Here is a 19,630-nt window from a genome sequence, read left to right on the forward strand (position 1 = left end):
GTTTTTCTTCTAACCAGATAATTATTTTTTTTGTTTGGCTGAACCCTATTGTAACAACTCCCATCCTTGGTGAAGTGAAAACAATTATGAACGAATCTAGTCCCAATGAACATGATGACGATGATGAGACGGCACAATTGCTTCTGGTTGAGCCGGTTCCCGTTTCGCACAATAGTGTTCCACCCCATATTTTAAGAACTCTACATGATGAACCAAGAATGTATTATCAACAAACCAGAAGAAGGATTTATTGGATCACCGGTATACTCTTGCTCATATTAGTCCTCACAAGTTTAATTTATAATGACTTTAAGCACGTAACACGAGGACTCATGTTTTCCATCAAAAATTTTGAAATAAATGAATTAACCAATCCTGGAATTCTATTTGGCATTAGTGGCGTGATGAGTTTCCAGTATCTGGGCATGTTTGAATGGGTGTGTAAGCTCAATGAATCAGAGATCCTGATATTTGAAAATTTGAAGTTCTTCGCAAACGATACACTGTTTGCCGAATTGGAAACGAGAGGGACGATTATTGATTTTACCATTGAGGAGAACCAATGGAGTTTCCAATTAAACAACTCAAACTTATGTATACTCGATGGTGAACAACTAGCTTATTCATTGCAGCGTAAGGAAAATATTAACCTCCGGACGAGGTTAGGTGTTAATGGATACCCGATTTCCGTTAATAAAAATTTGAGATTAGGTGGTAATTTCGATGATATTGAAACTCAAATAGTTTCTCAAATAATTGATGGATTATCGATAAACCAGATTGAACGTATACAATATGATCCCAATAAAGGATTTATCGGTGCTGGAGAACTTTCCATGGGAAAAATTCACGGGTTGCCATCTCTGAATACTACTTTAAACGTCAACGTTAACGATACCTTATACCCCTTTCTTACGGTTGAATTACAAAAGTCAAAATCAATACATCCTTTCAAATTTCTGTTTTTCAATATTCCTATGGAGGTTTCAAACTACGGTATTTTAGATGAAATAATTGATTGTCTGCTTAATAAAGAGTCATTCGACTTTGTGGTTAACGGTAATGACGATGGAAAAAATATAGGAGTGCCATGGCTACATGAATTTTGGAATAATTTTCAAGTCAATATTCCCTTGAATCTCTCAGAACTAGTGGCCAAGGTTAATACGAGCATGGAAATTGATCCGGTCTTTGGTGATACCTATGTTGAGGATTTTGAAATTGGTATCAAAGATGGAAGAGTTTGGATAAGCTCCATTTTTGAAACAATATTAAAACCTTATTTCCAGTCCTTCTTCATAAATATCAGTGGTGATATTATAATGGAAGGCTATGATATTGCGATCAACTGCAGCGTCTCTAAAAATAGTGGAACAAACGAAGCGTTTTCAAAGTTTACTTTACAAGATTTATTGATCGATGTTAATGATGTTGATGAGGGTGTTCGGTTTCTACAGAATATTTTGGATAGAAACGAAGTTTACTCTAACTTTGAACTAGGCCTGTCAATTCTTTTAACAACCCCTTACTATACTGGAAATCTAAATTTGGACCAGTCAATCTTTGTTGATTTGACTAGCTTTACTTCTATTTTTGATAATTTCAAAATTTTAGAAAAGGGTATGGAGCTAATCGATATGAAACTGATTGAAGGCGATGAAGAGCATATGCAGTTTGACACACAGACAAATATGCGATTACCTACCTTTATTGAAAACATAACTAATGCAATCGATTTTGTCAATTTGGTATTGAATCACCGTGGAATACAACTGATTGAATTAACAATACTTGACACGGAATCATCGAATAAAGATCTTCCTATGGAGTTCAAAATCGACATCAAAACAAGAGGTAATCAGCGTGCAAGTAAGTTTGAGGAATTTGTAGGCCAATTTATTTCTGGCAATACAATGAACGCCACTATCAATGGGTTATCGACTGATGATCTTCCAAGTATTTCTGGTGCCAACGTTGGTATTTGTAAAGTCTTTGAAAAAATCAGGATACCAATCAACATAACTTCTAGTGATATTGAGGGTAATTCTGATGGTAAAGGCTTTTTCATTAGGGATACAATAATGCATTTATTTACTAAGGAAGTTGAAATGACTTTGTTTAATCCAATAAGTAACTCCAATATAATCTTGGAAATTGATGAGGCTGAGGCCATTAGTGATGGGTACAGAATTGGGTATCTAAAAGATGAAATAGTCTGGATTGTGAAGCCCGGAATTTGGGAAAGTCCAAGGGCTAAAGTTGAATATGCCAACGTTGGAAGCGCAGGGTGGAAAATCTTGGAGAACGCAATCAGGGGAGACGGTTATTTGAACAACATGACTGTCAGAGCTGTTCTGCGTGTCAAATTAATGGAAGTTCCTCAATGGTCAGGGATGAATATCATGTATAGTGGTAAAGGTAAAGGTGGTAAGGTGAGATGGTAACGTGAGATGGTAACGTGAGATGGTAACGTGAGATGGCAACGTGAGGTGATTAATAAATTAAGCACGTGAAGTTTTATAATGGATTCCATGCCTTTCTATAGCGTTACACATTTATTTAAGGAAGAAAACAAGAAAAGTGGTTCTAATGCGTTGGGTATGAGTATTGGTAGATTTCACAAGAAAAAAAAGGAAAGGTAGTAAGTGTAATAAATTGTAGTCATTATGTGTCTGTCAAAAAAGTGTTTCTTTATGTTGTAATAGAATCATAGTTCACTTTCTTCATCAAAATCTAAATATTTTCTGACAAAGTCCCCATAGATTTCTGTCTGACTTACCCAATGAGAAGCAAATTGTTGTCTTTCAGAAGGAGAATGTCTTTCAAGAATTTCACACTTCTTGTTGTTGACGTAGTTTGACACTGGTGTCAGCAAAGCAACAACAAACATATCAAAAAAGAGGGACATTCTGGAGTAAGTTGCGGTTGCTAGTTGTTCGATATCGGGGGAAGAATAATAGAAGACATTAACATTTAAGACTTAAAAATGACAAAACATCGGTAATGAGGGAAAACATAAAAAATAACGTCTCCGGTAATCGAAAATTATTTTAAACTTCTGTGGTGCACGGATGAATGACGTTTTTTTTTGTTGTTTGAAAATCCGGGGTGCATTTTTACAAGTGGAGAAGTTAGCTAAATAGTTGCACCTACTGGGAGGTTTGAAGCTATTTAAGAGGAGAACCAAAAAGGCAAGTTTTGAAGACGCAACATACGCACAAATTCGAATTCACACCTACATTCTTATTTTTTGATAGTAAGTTTACCGAACATGAGTGATATTGCAAACATTGAGGAGGCAAAGATCCCTGGTAACTACTCTGCTCGCAAGATTCAGCGTTGGAACCCATCTTCAATTTACGCCAGAACTATTGATAATGATAGTTCTGCAAATCTCCAAGCTCTGAGAAGCAGAACAGCTAATAAGGATGATGCCATTCACAGCAATCTTCCCGCTGACCATGTCTCCTTAGCACAGATGTACTCCACCGATTCAGGTAAAATGTTTCATGCTGGCTCTATATGTATAATAATGGTGGGATTGCCGGGTACAGGCAAGACCAACATGTCTATCAGTTTATGCCGTTACCTCAGATGGTTAGGTGTTAGGGCCAAGTTGTTCCATTTAGGCGACTACAGAAGGAAGAATACCGATTTAAACAAAGATAATGATTTGAGCTTTGAAAAATTGGCCGAAAGATACTATTTTTCTCCCAATCCCGATGATGTTGATACTAAAATCCTTAAGTTGAAGATTAAAAATGAGCTGATATCTGATATGATGAAATTTTTTGAAGAATCAAACGGTCAAATTGCTATCTATGATGCCATCAATGGTATCTCCAAGGATAGAGTAAACTTATACAACTACTTTAAGGCCAGAAATGTTAGGTGTTTGTTTATTGAATCCATTGTTGATGATGAAAAATTACTAGAAAACAACATAAAAGATGCCATTAATTCTCCTGATTACAAAAGTTGGAACAATCAAGATGCCATAAATCACTTTCAATTAAGGAGGAAATTGAGCTTAGAATCGTACGAGACTTTAGATACTAAAAAAACTAATTTACCATTTATTCAAACATACAATTTTGGTAAAAACATACTTATCAATCAACTAAAACATGATTTCTTAACTACTAAAATCATATACTATCTTCTCAATACTAAGATAAAGTCTCATTCCATTTATTTTTCTCGTTGTTCACTGAATAAGTTAAGTTTTAAAGCTGATCCTCCAATCACAGAGAGTGCAAAAGATTATATCTATAAAGTTTTTAATACCCTGAAGTCACAATTCCCTGAGAACGAGATATCAAAAAGCTTGAGTGTATGGACATCAACTAGACTAAGAACCATGCAATCATCGCAGATTTTCAAAGATTGCGGTTGCGTAGTTAAACATAGACCAGAGTTGACCCAATTAAACCCAGGAGCGGCTGAAGGTTTAACCAGAGAGGAAATTAAGAAGAAATTTCCTGAGGAATATGAGAAACATAAGGCAGATCCATACCACCACAGATATCCTAGGGCTGAATCGTACCATGACTTGGCTTTGAAAATCGAGCCTTTAATTCTAGAACTAGAGAAGTTGTCACACGATGTCCTTATTATTGCTGATGAGACAATCATTCGTATATTCTACGGTTACTTGATGGCCTCAAATGCAAACGAGATTCCGTCAATTAAGTTTCCGCAGAATGAAATCATTAAAATAACTTACCACACTTATAGTAATGAACTTGAACAGTTGGTTGTTGAAGGTATCGATGCCGAATAAAACTTTGTATTGTTTTTCTTCTTCTTTTATAAAAATATGCTATATGTTTGTAATTGGGATATACTAGTGGAATTTCAAGGGAAAATCAAGAAGCAAATACTTAGGGGAAAAAAAATAACTTGCAAAAATAATTTTATGGACGAGACCGGAGTCGAACCGATGACCTTTCGCTTGCAAGGCGAACGCGCTACCAACTACGCCACACGCCCAGTAGTTGTTATTCATTCAATTTGTTCTTAAACCTAACTCAAATCTTCATAGTTTTTTGGTACTAAATAAATTTTAAAGTTTGCGATTATATATTGGCATTTTCATTTAGTTACAGAATTGCATTGAAGCTAGAAAGTATCACACGTTTTGTAGTTTTTTTTGCTTTTAATAATTTCTGCCGTAAAATTTCTTTCGCACTTTTTTTTTTAATCTTAAAGATTTTTATTTTCACACAGTAGTTAAATGAAGTTAAGAACTACTGTAATATTTACTTTAAATATATTTGTCCTGTATACTTATACATGAAATCTCTCTTGTTAAGATAGGCATTTGAAATATTAACTATGCAGAACCACAAACATTATCAGCCACAATGAGGATGCTCATGTTTAGTTAAGTGAGTTCCAAGAATTTGGAAGCTACTGTTTACTAATTCTTTTGGTTGTCGTTGCGTTCTGTATAGTCCAAAGATAATTTCACCGATGTGACTTTAGATTAGAACACAATTGTTATTTCTATAAATGCTAGGTTATTTGCGTTTTATAAGTTTTTTTTTTGTAATGTTTTATATAACTTTTTTGTAGCAGTAGTGCTATTTATTACTGTTGTTCCAGATGAATAAAGTAGAATTAATAGTGTTTTCTATTAGCGATGTTGTTTTTTAGCATATGCATTTTTTTTGATTCCGGCGCCTCATGTTAACCAAAAAGTAACATGATAATTTTGTTTTTGCTGAAACAGTGACACTTTTATCACATCCAAGCATAATGAAAACTAAAGTGAATCATTGTTTCCAGTTGTGTTGCTCGCCTTTGAAAAGTAAAGACTAAAAGAATTTGAAACATAGCCCAACTACAGGTTTTTCCAATGCAGATTAAAAAAGAAAATGCACTCAAACTATTTTCAACTTCTTTCTAATACTAACTTTACACGTGCAATCTTAAGTAATTTATTTTAAAATGTAGTACCTAAGATTCATAAGTCCTAGACTTTTAAATTGTAACCTGTGTTGTTTTATTGAATTTGGCAGTCGGCTACGCTTTTTTTCGCCCTAATAAAGAAATCAAATATCAGCATATGAACAAAGAAAATGAATCTTGGATTTTGCGCCTTGATATTTTTTGTGTAGCGTAATGTTTGGAGACGGAAATGCAGCTATCAAATGTATTATTTGTGGTCTTTACAAAATAGTTACGTTTTTCGTAAACAGTTTTACAATCAAGCTTCTAGTATCCTAACTCAAGAGCAGACTTGTGAGATTTTTCAATCTCATAATTGTCCCATAGATCCCTTGAGCATGAAGCAAATGATACTACTATTCCAGCATAGCCTAAGAATCAAATAATAAGGATCTTCTCAGTCAAATAAGGACCTCGGCCGAGGGCATGTGTTAACTTTCCTTATTGGGATTAAAGCCGGTGCGGGCAGTCTCGGTAGTCCGGAGTTTGCTCTACCAACAAAATTCAATTACGGGAGGTGCTTACTAAGCTGGAGATTTGATTGTTTTTATTACTAATGGCGGGCGATGCGTGCTTATGTCAACATCGGGGAAAAAAAAAAAAAACTCCATCCCAACTCCAGGGTTCAATTCATGAAAAATAACGATTCAATTTTTATTCTTTCATTTACAAATTTAAGAAGATGTTTGTTGCCCTCTGGTTCTCCGTTTTTTTTCCCGCAAATACTTTGCACTGGCCCACCCCTATCTTGAATTTGTCAACAACCTCTTTTTCGCTTGTTAGACCATGTCATCTGTCAGTGAATCGAGTAACGGAAAGCTGGGAGTTTTTTCTGGGGATGAAAAAATGCAACCAAGTTCCTCTAATGCCAGTGACGGAATCAATTCTTTCCATCCTGGTTACCAAAGTCAGAATGAAGATTTCAATGATGAACTACTGAATATCCACAGAGTAGTTACCAGAGAATCCCATTATAATGAAGCTATTGGTACCAATGACAATCAAGTCCTTCAGCGTCTTTCAACATTATCTAAAACTTTATCCCATATGACTGCTGCAGACATGAAATCTTTCAAAATTGACGAGAATGATTTTGATTTAAAGGCAATTCTTAAATTCATGGCACACAAGAATGAGGAAAATGGTATAAAAACGAAAAACTGTGAAGTTGTTTTCAAAGATCTAACAATCACAGGTAAAAACACCTCCGCTTCCGTTGTTAAAGATGTCACCGATGTATTTTTTCCACCATACGCTTTTATAAGAAATAGGATAGAGGCTAGAAGAAGTGCTTTTGATTTCAAGAAATTGCCAAAGACGAGAAAAATTGTTAAGGATGCCACTGGCTACTTACTACCTGGTACAATGACTTTGGTATTAGGAAGACCTGGTGCTGGTTGCTCTTCATTTTTGAAAGTTTTATCAGGAGAAACTAAAACTTATATAGGTTACGAAGGTGAAATATCTTATGGAGGAATTCCATCTGACGTGATGTTCAAAGACCATAAGAACCAGTTGATTTACAATCCCGAATTGGACGTTCATTTTCCTTACCTAACTGTCGAGGAAACCATGCAATTTGCAATTGGGTGTAAGACGCCAAATATTAGGATCAATAATGTTTCAAGGAAAGAATACATCAATACTATCAAGGACCTATATCTCACTTTGTTTGGTTTGAAACACGTTGAAAAAACGTTGGTTGGTAATGATTTTGTCAGAGGTATTTCAGGTGGTCAAAGAAAAAGGGTTTCCATTGCAGAAGCCATGGTAACAAAAGGTACTGTTTTCTGTTTTGATAACGCTACAAGAGGTTTGGATGCATCGACCGCCCTAGAATTTGCAGAATCATTAAGAACATCGACAAACATCACTGAAACAACTTCTGTTGTTACCATTTATCAAGCGTCTGAGAATATATACAAACTTTTCGATTATGTTACTGTTCTGTATCTTGGTCGTCAAGTTTATTTTGGTCCTATTGATCAAGCCGTTGACTTTTTTTACAGAATGGGTTATGAGAAACCTTCGAGACAGACTACACCGGAGTTTTTGACCGCAGTGACTGATCCTCTAGCCAGAAATATCAGAGCTGGATTCAAGCAATCAGAAATTCCACAAACCGCTGATGAATTCGAACAGTACTGGAAAAATTCCCCTGAGTATGCTGATTTGGTTCGTACTGTGGATTCAAAACTTCAATCTGCAAATGGAAGTGAAACTAACCAAAATTTCAAGGATGTGGCAGTTGCTGAAAAACAGAAATGGACTTCTTCAAAATCTCCATACATAATCAACTTCGTCGAGCAATTAAAGTTGTGTTGTGAGAGGAGGTTTCACAATCTTGTTAACAATAAAGCCTATACTTTAACATTAGTGTCTGCCGCTGTTATTCAGTCGTTGATTATTGGTTCCCTCTATTACAATACAACGGAAGAAACAATCGGTGCTTTTTCGAGAGGTGGTGTTCTTTTCTTCTCATGCCTTTATTTTGCTATTATGTCCCTCGCTGAAACTGCAGATTTGTTTATGGATAAACCAATTTTGAATAAGCAATTCTGCTACACAATGTACCGTCCTTCTGCCGAATTGATTGCTAAACAATTAGTCGCTTTCCCAGTCCGTGGTATAGCTATTACCTTTTTCTCTTTGATTATCTACTTCTTATCAAATTTGAAGAGAGAAGCTGGCTCTTTTTTTATTTATTACTTATTTGTCAATTTGATTGTGCAGGCTGTTGTTTCATTATTTACATTGCTCGCTTCTCTCATGCCAGATCTATCTGCAGCCAATGGTATCAATGGTATAACCATGATGTCAATGCTTCTTTATTCTTCATATATGATTCAAAGACCTTCTATGTGGTGGTGGTTCAAATGGTTCTCATATTGTAACCCGGTTCTATATGCATTTGAATCTTTAATCTTATCTGAATTTAGAGGAAAGGTTATGCCTTGCTCAGAGAGTCAGTTGATTCCTTCTGGTCCATCTTACAGCAACGTCAATTCGCTGGTAAACCAAGTTTGTGGGTTTGTTGGTGCTGCTCCTTCCAAGGAACTATATAATGGCAGAAATGATGTCGATGGTATGATTTATTTGAAATTAGCATTTCAGTATACGTGGGGCCATATGTGGAGAAACTTTGGTATAATGTTTGCGTTCATTTTTGGTTACCTTTCGATTAATGCTATTTTAGTCGAAAACTATAATCCGATTGTCGCCTCATCTGACAAACTACTATTTATTCATGGTGCAAACATTCCTACCTCACTTTTGGAAGCTATTGGTGTCACTGATAACACTGTTGATCCCGAAAGTAATGCTGGTATAAAAGAAAAGTCCGAAGATGAAATAAATGACGAAATTTCAGAGTCTAGAAGGTCGACCACAAACCTTGAAAATCAGAAGTTAGGGTCCAGTGATATTTTCATGTGGCAGAATGTTGACTATGTTGTTCCTTATGACGGCGAAGATAGAAAGTTGCTAGACAATGTTCAAGGGTACGTTTTGCCAGGTACATTAACTGCATTGATGGGTGAATCCGGTGCTGGTAAGACTACTTTGTTGAATGTTCTATCTAGGCGTGTGGATGTTGGTGTCGTAAGTGGGGACATGCTTATTAATGGAAAACCGATTGATTCCTCCTTTGAAAGGAGAACTGGTTATGTTCAACAGCAGGACCTTCATATCGCAGAATTGACTGTTAGAGAATCTTTGATTTTCAGCGCAAGATTAAGAAGACCACACACCGTACCAGACAAAGAAAAAATTGAGTACGTTGATGAAGTTATAAAGATTTTAAACATGGAGGAATATTCAGATTCCATTACAGGCGAATCTGGTTATGGTTTGAATGTTGAACAGAGAAAGAAATTATCTATCGCCACGGAAATGGTTGCAAAACCATCATTATTGTTATTTTTGGATGAACCTACGTCTGGTCTAGATTCTCAGTCTTCATGGGCTATTGTCCAAGTTTTAAAGGATTTGGCACGTGCCGGCCAAGCTATTTTGTGTACTATCCACCAGCCGTCGGCAACATTGTTTGAAGAGTTCGACAAGTTGTTACTTTTGAGGAGAGGTGGTCAGACTGTTTACTTTGGTGATATTGGTAAAAATTCAGAAACTCTGTTGAACTATTTTGAACAGCAAGGAGCAAGAAAATGTTCGCCAACCGAAAACCCTGCAGAGTATATCCTAGAAGCAATCGGTGCCGGTTCCATCTCTGCTACCGAAGATTGGAATGAAAAATGGCTTCAATCTGAACAGTGTGCTGCTGTCACTCAAGAAATTGCCAACCTTATTGCTGAAACATCGAAGTTGCCTGCATCTGACAACTCCGAACTTACCTCAAAGTTTGCTGCTCCCTATGTCGTCCAGTTTCGTGAAGTCTTCAAAAGAACCTTTTTGCAATTTTACAGAAGTTTACCTTATATCATGGCAAAGTTTATGTTGTTTCTAATCGGTGGTTTGCTAACTGGTTTTTCGTTCTGGAACAGTAAGCATAGTGTAGTGGGTATGCAAAATGTCATGTTTGCCTGTTTTCAAGCGGTTGTTGTTGCTGCCCCATTAATCAACCAAATCCAGGAGAAGGCCATTGCGTCTCGAGAATTGTATGAGGTTAGAGAATCCAAATCTAATACTTTCCACTGGTCCTTGTTAATGATATGCCAATACTTGACAGAAATTCCATTCTCCATTATATTTTCTACGATTTACTTTATTTGCTGGTACTTTCCGATTCAATTGGATAATTCAGCTGCTAGATGTGGTATGTGGTGGTTCACTTATTGTATCTTCTTCCAGCTGTATTACGTTTCATTAGGGCTTGCAATTGTTTATTCATCCCCTGATTTGCCATCTGCCAATGTTCTTACAGGTTTAGCTTTGAATTTTATTATTTCTTTCTGTGGTGTCGTTCAAACACCAAAACTAATGCCTGGGTTCTGGAAGTTTATGTGGAGGCTTTCACCTTTCACGTATTTCATGGATAACTTTTTGTCTCTTGGACTACACGAACGTGTAGTCGAATGCTCCAAACAAGAATACAATTACTTACAACCTCCAAGTGGATCAACGTGTGGCGATTATTTAGCAAACTACTTCGAAACGAACAATGGTTACGTTAATAATCCAAATGCAACCTCTGATTGTGCCGTCTGTCTATACAGAGTAGGAGATGAATATTTGAAGAGTGTTGGAATGTCGTATAGCCATAGATGGAGAAATGTTGGTTTCTACTGTGTCTACATTGGATTTAATGTTTGTGCAATGGCTGGTCTTTATTACATCCTAAGAGTAAGAAAGATGAACGTTACTAGTCCTTTTGTTTCACTAGCAAAGAGGTTCCAAAAAAAATAAATAATCTTGATTTCCTTTTTTAATGTATTTAGTTTTTATTTCTCGTAAGTCTACAAGAGAAATACCTAGTATTTAATAGCTTGAAAACCCATCTTGTCTTTTTATAGTTCAGGTCGATATCATGCTGTTCATATTAGTATTCAGTGGATTTTCAAAAAGGAGCATTGACCCTGGTCTTTGCCTTTAAACTCACATAATAGCTGTAGCACGACGTGTTTGCCCAATCAACTTATCCATGCATACCTTGCTTTCTGAAGAGTAGAATCTCTCAAGTATCAGCGTATCATCGTGTTCTTGTTTATAACTTAAACAAGGGTTGGCTCGATCCTTCCTACTGTGTTTTTATATGTGCTGATACGCCATTTACACAAGTCATGGAGTATAAAAGGACTCTTTTAATATTGCTATATCTTCGATGTTTTGCTATCAATGTTTTTTTCACCAACCAAAAAAAAGAGGCTATGAATTGTCTGATTTATTATCCCGGTACGAAACTCTTGAAATCTTCTCACTAACTATCCTTTTGTACTAAATGATTGATCTTGTAAAAGTTTGGAAATTTACAAACAAAAAAACCGCGTTTCCAAGAAATTCGGCTATTGTGTTTTTTACAGCCTCGGCTATCGGGTGTATATGCGCGTATCTTTCTCAAAACACCAAAAGGGAGACTTTATTTTTATCTTTCGGCGATGTTTGTTTTGACTGTTTACAATATTACGTCTTTTTTGATGGTATGTAAATGGACCACACATACACTATGTCGACCAGGTATTGCAGTCCTAAAATGTACTGCTTTTGCCTACACACAATCATCATCTGATTTTGACATTCGTAACTTTAGTGTTTTCATCAAAACACACTACTGTTTGATTACTGCAATCCTAGTCTACTCAGTCATCTAATATTTGGCAACTGATTGCTTTGAATCCATAGGGTTTAAACTAATTGAGGGTATACATTGATTTCATCTCCTAGTTTTGAACAACTAGACAGTTTATTTTTTGGTATTTATCCGCTGATTTTATACGAACACTGTTATGGTATGTATACTTATATCCTGAATGTTTTTGCCTTTTGTTGAGGGAGTACTAACAAAGACTTAACTTTTGAATATGGATAGCTACAAAGGGGATCAGGGCAAACACTACTGTCTAGTACGAGTGTATGGTAATTGAAGAGTCTAAAAAAGGCGTTTATTCTACGTTCTGCCCTTTACTTGTTTGGTATTCCAGCAAATGTCACTAGACACCAATTTATTGTTGACAAATAGAAAATATTCGATGCGACCTAACTCATGGTTATAGATCAGTTACAAGCTCTATATGAAACCTCACAGCAACAAACTAAAGTGGGAAATCCACTACTCTGCAACCGGTATTTGTAGTTGCTTACATGATTTTAGCAAACGCTTTCAGATTGCAATCAAAGCATGAGGCTTTTGGTTGAAATGAAGTTACAATACATATTTGTGTGATGAATTAGAACATTGTTAGAAGGTCTTATTCATTGGGAAAAATCTCTATCCGGTTTTGAGGTGATGTGATGATGCTCATTTATTATACCTTTGACTACACTAAACAGATATCAGGCTAATGATGGAACTATCATAATTGAAAATGCTGTACATGTTTATGAGCAAACTATTTTAGTTTCTTTGAGGATATACGTGCTACACAAATGCCTGAAACTTTTGGTGGTTTATTCAGAATTTGTTCGATTTGTTGGGAGATGTTTTTAAAGTTTTTCTAGAATGCTGATGTTTTCAGCACTCCAAACTAAAGTTGTACTTGGATGTACTCAAGAGACTACTGTTCATATTGGTCGAAACGTTTTTTGTCATTCTCATATAAAACCACTCATTCCATAACTTTTGGACGCACTTTCTGCTGATATTTTGTATTGATTTCCATTTGTGGATATAGGGCCTGGAATTATTGAACCGATTATAAGATAGCCAGGCTGGTGTGTTTACTTAGTAACAAGTTGCATGCTGCATTTTTCTGCCTTTTGTTGATTACAAGGAGCTCATATTTTTGTGTCTTGAACAACACTTATTTGGCTTTAGATCAAACGCCCGAAAAACGATATTTGAAAGCGCAGCATTAATGTTTAGGATGCCTTGACGATTTGACTTTAGTCAATTCATTTTATACGAGATTCTTTTTGAGAGGATCTTCAAAGTGTTGGAGGAGTATCAAGGGAAGGAGCTGGAGTTTGATATTCCGAGCAAACTAATTATACTAGAAGAAACTATTCACTAGTGATTAGGCTTTGTTTTTGCCACTAATGCAGTGCCATAGTGGAGACCAGACTTTTAGTCTCCGATATATGTTTCTAACTCTTTTTGTGTTATGGAAGTGTATGGTCCAGCCAACCAAAATTGCCTCAGAATATGTTGCTGTTTTTGATTGCAGATCTTACCATATATTATTGATACTTATCCTACGCCGTGAGTTTATCGGGCTTTCACGTGTACGCCATTCCAAGTTGATTGACTAGTCAGGTGGTATAATACCATTTATTGGCGTTTTGTATCTCGATGTATTAATACAGTATTTTGGCTTAGGTTTTTGAAATCATTCTAACATTGTCGGTTCAAAGCTGTTGAGTTTTCAGTAAAGTCAAAACCCACTTGTTTTAGTGTTGACTGGTTGACCACTTACCGTTGTCTTTTTGGCTAGGTTGACAGCGATACGTTTTTGCATTTAAAAAACATCACATCCCATCAGTATACCGTTAATGGAGGCGGTTAAAAAAGGGCCATTTTAGAGTAAGCGGTAAGTATGCCTATACAAGGACACAAGGGCTATTCAAGTTAGTTTATTATTTTGTTGAATTTACACAACAAAGTTGTTCATTTAGCTACTGTTCTGATTTCTATACCATTGTCAGGTTTGGAATGCTAGCACACCTACTTCATCTTCATACAAACGATGATTATTAATGTCACTTCAACTTCCCAAATGGTTTGAGTACCTTCTACAGGATCTTTAGCAAATTCTATCTTAATTCTACTAGTTGAAGGTTTTTCTTACTAGTTCCATTTGTTTATGCGTGATTTCTTCTGTGTCAAAGTCTACTACTTAGATCCAAACTAATACTTTTCAAGGTTACTAAATATTTGCCAGCTCATTGCGTATTAATGTTCAGTTTTAAAGCCTACAGTTGTGCAGCAATGAAATTCAGAATAGCTTAAAATAGTGCTGAGTATAGAAAGAGCATGTGGTAGTGGTAGTGGTAGTTTGGATAGTGAGTAAAAGTTGAAAAGAATTTGCCAGCAATAGAGGAGAATATATCAAGGCAAACGAAAGAGACAGTTTGGTTTGTACTTTCGTTTGGTGAGAATGGTGCTTACTTCTGTACCTCACTGCTTTATTGTGATATACTACAAACAAATGGTGCATTATTCTATTTCCACATTTGCGTTTTTATGAAAAACTTGCTATTTTCTCAAGTATTACCCAAAAATAAGTGTTTCTCAGCAATGTTGTTATTGGATAATGATTTGTCTATTATTTTGCAACCGATATACGATTACCACATTGCGAATGTGTAGCTATTAACAGCATGTTGCCAACTTCTAGCAATTTCGTCGGTTTGCAACAGGTAATGAACCAATTGTGTCTATTCTCAACATTTGTGATAATAAGCATGAAGTTAGATTGAAGCTTGATTAAATTGTGGCTAAAGTGAACAGTTTAACTTTCTCGACCACTAAAGGATGAGTTTTAGTTGTGCCGTAGATGAAACTATAGTGGTGGTAGTCTTCATCAAGAGTTTTTGAGCTTCAGCTTTTACGTTCAGCTTTGTTGTGATCATTGTGGAAATGTATTCTAAGAGATGCTCGTATGGTAAAAAGGGACCTCCCAACAGGGCGTCAGCTTTCAATCAATAGACATGCATGTTGGAATAATTTGAGTTTTGGATATTGAAGGTTTTATTCTTTGTGCTAACAGGCTAACTTTATTAAGCTAAACTAGTAAATGGGACATTTGTTCTGTGTCAGCTCTGAAACCTGTTCAGACTAGATATTAGTTTTGCGTGTGCTTCCAACTTAGTCATGGAAACGAATGAGTATTGGCCTGGCAATTTGGAGTAGACCTATTCTAAATGCTGATGGATGTTCCGTGTTAATAGCTGCTGGTCTCTAGTTTTCGGTTAAGACAGCAGGCTCTCTGTGCCTATACTTGTTAAGCTGATTATTTTTTATGGGTTCCTCGGACCAGTGATACACTTCTAATTGGGGGTTAGTCTTAGTCCATTTTGGAACGGTGTCTAATATTTTGACTGTTTTACTATGTGATGTGGCCTGAATATTTGCTGCTCTTGTGTCAACACCGTTTTTTTCTTGGTTAAGTATGGTCTATTATTCAACGTGTTCTAGGTTGCAACCTCTGGAATTCTGTGTTAATCCGATCTAATACTACATCTAATGCTATAGTAGTACTGCGTTTTAGATACCAGTTAGTATTGTCCGTCTGATGTCAAGGATATTTCAAATGGTGTTTATCTTAACCAAACCTAAGAATATTGGTTAATGTAATGTTCACTTAGTGTATTGTTGAAGCTCTCCAGTCTCCTTCACAGATTGATGCACAACATCCATTGTGGTTTGCTTAATGATAACCACGGTTTTTGTCAACGTGTTATATCGTCCAGAAATACATTCAGAATTGGTTTAATCTTGTTACCTCGATTTATGAAAGGAGCTATTGTTCAATTGCTGGTGAAATATTTAGATACTATTTATGTTTGGCCATCCCGGATATTCAGTATATGTGAAGTGAGTCTACAGTCTTGTATCCTAAATTAATAATAGAGTCAGTTTCATGTGAACACTTATTTGGAAGATACGCTAATTTCTGGTAAATGTCTAATCCTAATATATGTACTTTAAGCATTTAATAAACAGTCTCATTGACTGTTGAGTAATAAAATCACAAGGGCTGGTTGAGTTATTTGCGTCTATATACAATTTCAGTTATCATGACACTCCCACAAAACTATGTGCCCCTATAGCTTGGTATGTGGCATAGGTTGTATTTGTCATGGGTATGCGCTCATGGTCTGAGGATGCAAATGGGAACAAATGCTGGGGATTCCGAGTTTACTGTTCTGGAAATTCTTATGACCTTTCTGTTGATATAAGTATAAGTTTTACATGAAGATTGAAGTGAAGAACTAAGCAGTGTCTATGTGTTTTTATTCTTGAAGCTCTTTTTACCCTTAAAGTTTCTACGATTTACTACGTCGATAGAGAATTCGTATTATCAAATGCGCCATTGATGCCATTATATATTTATAATTCACTACACAATCAAACTAGATGGATAAAGCTATTATTTGGGTTTAGTAAGACAGATCCATCGATATTCTCTGGTATCCCGGTAATATCAACACTGCAAGCCTATTTTCACGCTAGTTTGGGTTTCAAGCGACAAGAAGTGCGGCGTCTTTAGCAGTAGACGACACTATTTCCTGCTGATGTTACAAATGAACACATGGTATATCCGTTGAACCGCTTCAATGTTATCATAGGTTTAATTGTTGATACTGTCAACCATCGTCTTTCACTTTCTTAGCGTGAAACTCGAGGTCCCTCAGTGACACAAGATTTATGCGGTTGAGCGGACAATGGTTATCGAAAGCTTGACTTTAGTCTGAAGTGTTCACGGTAATGTGCATTGATACTGTCCGAGCCGCTTATCAAGGTTAGAAATACATGTATGATTCTTTTGAACTATTCAACTCCCATGGCAGTTATATGCTGTTCAATCTTGATTACTCAATGTCCGTTCATTCATTTTCATGGTTCAATACAAACCTCATACGTCAAAAAATAAATCCCGTTTATCAGCATGCTTATTAACTTCTGATTGAGTCACTGTGGCTCTTTTTATCATTTGAGATTACATCATGTGTATTCAATGGCGGCAACAGCAGCCACTGCAGTAGTTGATTAAAGCCAGACTTTATAACCAAATGGTTTATTTTTTCTAACTTTCAAAGGAATGCGTGGACTCAGATGGTTCAATAACATTAAGGTCATTTCGTCTATTGTATAATTATGTTCGCCCTTTGCTTCAAGACTGTTTATAGTGAAGTACCTTTATATTATCGTACGTGGGGCCTGATTCTTGAAATGAGATAAAGTAAAAACCAATTAATAATAATCATCCAATAACATACTAGTCCAGACTGATTTCTTAGTCTGGCAATTAGCAGAACATGAAGCGATTATAGTAACCATGGTCATAATAATCTTTATTATGTCTTTGTTTTTTTTTGGTAAAGATGCAACCAATTGTCACAACCAAAGTTAAATCAAACCGCATTTCTTGCATCTTTGCTGACTGGACTGAGTAGTACTGTTATAAGGCTTTCGATAAAACAGTGAACGCTTAGCTGGCCTTATCCAGCTGAAGAACTTTTAATCTCATATGCATTAGACCTTTGTGTCTTTTTGTATACTTGCACACAAGTTTAATGGATATAATTGGTATGGTCTAACATTGACCCTAAGATGATCTGTCTGACAATTATTCGTGAGCAGTTTCACCTGTAGACAAAGGGCGTTCCTTGCTGATCGACGAAAAGAAGATAACCAATGCTCAAGGGAACTACTGAATTGCAAAAACTCGTTCTCTAAATTTTCGCTTTTTTCCGAAAATTAGGGATCCACAGTCAGGTAAGATGAGCATCCTGCGTTTTCCTTGGTTGTGTGTCTTTTCGGTTACAATTGCCTTCTCAAGGAAGCCCGTCCATGAGGATACACCTTCAGGGCTGTACCAAGATATGCATGCCAAGCACAGAGTTGATCAAACTATGCCATTGACTAGCTTATAAGTCATGTGGGTGTAGTTGTGAAATCCGACATAACTGCGACAATACACAACTACACAACTGTTAGGTACACCAATTGCTCATTTATAGATTCCAAACGGTATTGACTGTCCTCTCAAAGTTCTAACACGCAAGTTACCGATAGAATAACCGATGGACATCAAACATTAGTTGAATTTAGACAACACTTGCGTATTCCGTATAGATCAATTAGGTTGTTTCCAAAAAACGATAAGTTATAAAGGTATTACCAATGGACACCATTCTGCAGTATTGCAACATCAGCTGCTCTATAAGAGGGTGCTTCCATCGTACCATGAACATAAGGAAAACCGTGAGCAAAGAAGTGGATGATTGTTTTCGTTGAAGTTCACGCTTATTCCCTTGAATTATGGAACTGTTCTTAAATGCCAAGTGGATACTAATTCATTGATTTAATGAAAATCCTATCATAGAACGTTTATCCCACCTCTTTGATAGGACTTTCAGTGTCTTGTCATATACAGCTAGTATTTAGTTTAATTTGATTATCAATAGTGCCTAATTCTTAGCAGTATCGATACATCTTTAAATGACGCCATTGCTAACAATTACTGGCAATGAGCGGTTGTAGCACTATTACAGACTTAAATACCATCTTATTATTGCAAGCAAAGTATAACTAAAGTAGAGTTAAAGCAATATCTTTCAAAAGCGTTTATTTACCTTAGTCGTGTCTTACTAAAACTAAGTTATAAAGATCAATATTAGTCTGTTTAGATGTATTGTCTGAATTTAATGTACCAATCATACTACTTAGTAAATATAGCTGATACTACCAAACCTAAAATATTGCGTTGGCTGTTTAGAATCATAATTTTGGTAGTTGATAGTGATCAGAACGTTGTTAATCAGAAACATTGAACGGTGGAAGTAGGTAGATGCGACTATCATGTAAAAAGAATATAGAATAAGACAACAACCGGCATGAAACTACAATGACATAACCGTTGTCTTTAGTTTGTGACTGGTCAGAGTATTGCTGCTTTTCAAGACACTCGAAACCCCTAGCTACAATTACCAGCCACTGGTTTGGTTGGGAAATAAACATAAAAATATCTGTGGCCAGGTTTCCATGTTATCAAAACATATTGAAGTAATTAATATTGTCAGTATGTTGATCACATTGATACAGATAAATTTGGGGTATATGTAATAGATGGACTATGTGTGGTTGGTGTATTACGTAGGATCATTGACCACTCAACTATCAATGTTTGTGTTGCGAGACCCCTGTTGGTTAACGTATTTTCTTCAAATTACTATAGCCGACGTTTTAGGTAGAATAGTGAATACGTTATATATCAGTATGGTTAAGAACATGTATTTAATCTTGGTCTCATGTGGAGTAAAAAAAGTCACTATTTACCAGCCACTCTATTGTTTGGTGGGAATAAATTTCACTTATACTCTGAAGAACTGCCAGTACCATACT

The 19,630-nt window shown here is 36.1% G+C and overlaps 3 protein-coding genes and 1 non-coding gene across 4 annotated transcripts, besides 1 other annotated feature; 3 read left to right on the forward strand and 1 right to left on the reverse strand.

The window, feature by feature from the left end:
* Nucleotides 1-86: 86 nt before the first annotated feature.
* On the forward strand, nucleotides 87-2,444 carry C5L36_0B12880 (uncharacterized protein; the record flags this gene model as incomplete). The annotated part of the gene is made up of 1 exon (XM_029465678.1): nucleotides 87-2,444. The coding sequence occupies one exon, from the start codon at nucleotides 87-89 to the stop codon at nucleotides 2,442-2,444; it is 2,358 nt and encodes a 785-aa protein (XP_029321538.1).
* An 827-nt stretch (nucleotides 2,445-3,271) lies between these two features.
* On the forward strand, nucleotides 3,272-4,783 carry C5L36_0B12890 (uncharacterized protein; the record flags this gene model as incomplete). The annotated part of the gene is made up of 1 exon (XM_029465679.1): nucleotides 3,272-4,783. The coding sequence occupies one exon, from the start codon at nucleotides 3,272-3,274 to the stop codon at nucleotides 4,781-4,783; it is 1,512 nt and encodes a 503-aa protein (XP_029321539.1).
* Nucleotides 4,784-4,919: 136 nt separating this feature from the next.
* C5L36_0Btrna4A lies at nucleotides 4,920-4,992 on the reverse strand. The gene has a single exon. It is a non-coding gene; the product is annotated as a tRNA-Ala (tRNA).
* Nucleotides 4,993-6,738: 1,746 nt separating this feature from the next.
* Nucleotides 6,739-11,313, forward strand: C5L36_0B12900 (uncharacterized protein; the record flags this gene model as incomplete). Its single annotated transcript, XM_029465680.1, has 1 exon — nucleotides 6,739-11,313. One exon carries the CDS (start codon nucleotides 6,739-6,741, stop codon nucleotides 11,311-11,313), a length of 4,575 nt encoding a protein of 1,524 aa, XP_029321540.1.
* A 576-nt stretch (nucleotides 11,314-11,889) lies between these two features.
* Nucleotides 11,890-19,630: part of a sequence feature (similar rDNA-proximal regions on chromosomes 1L, 1R, 2R and 3R) that runs on past the window's edge.

This window comes from Pichia kudriavzevii, chromosome 2, assembly GCF_003054445.1.
Source record: "Pichia kudriavzevii chromosome 2, complete sequence".
In the NCBI taxonomy this organism is placed as follows: domain Eukaryota; kingdom Fungi; phylum Ascomycota; class Pichiomycetes; order Pichiales; family Pichiaceae; genus Pichia; species Pichia kudriavzevii.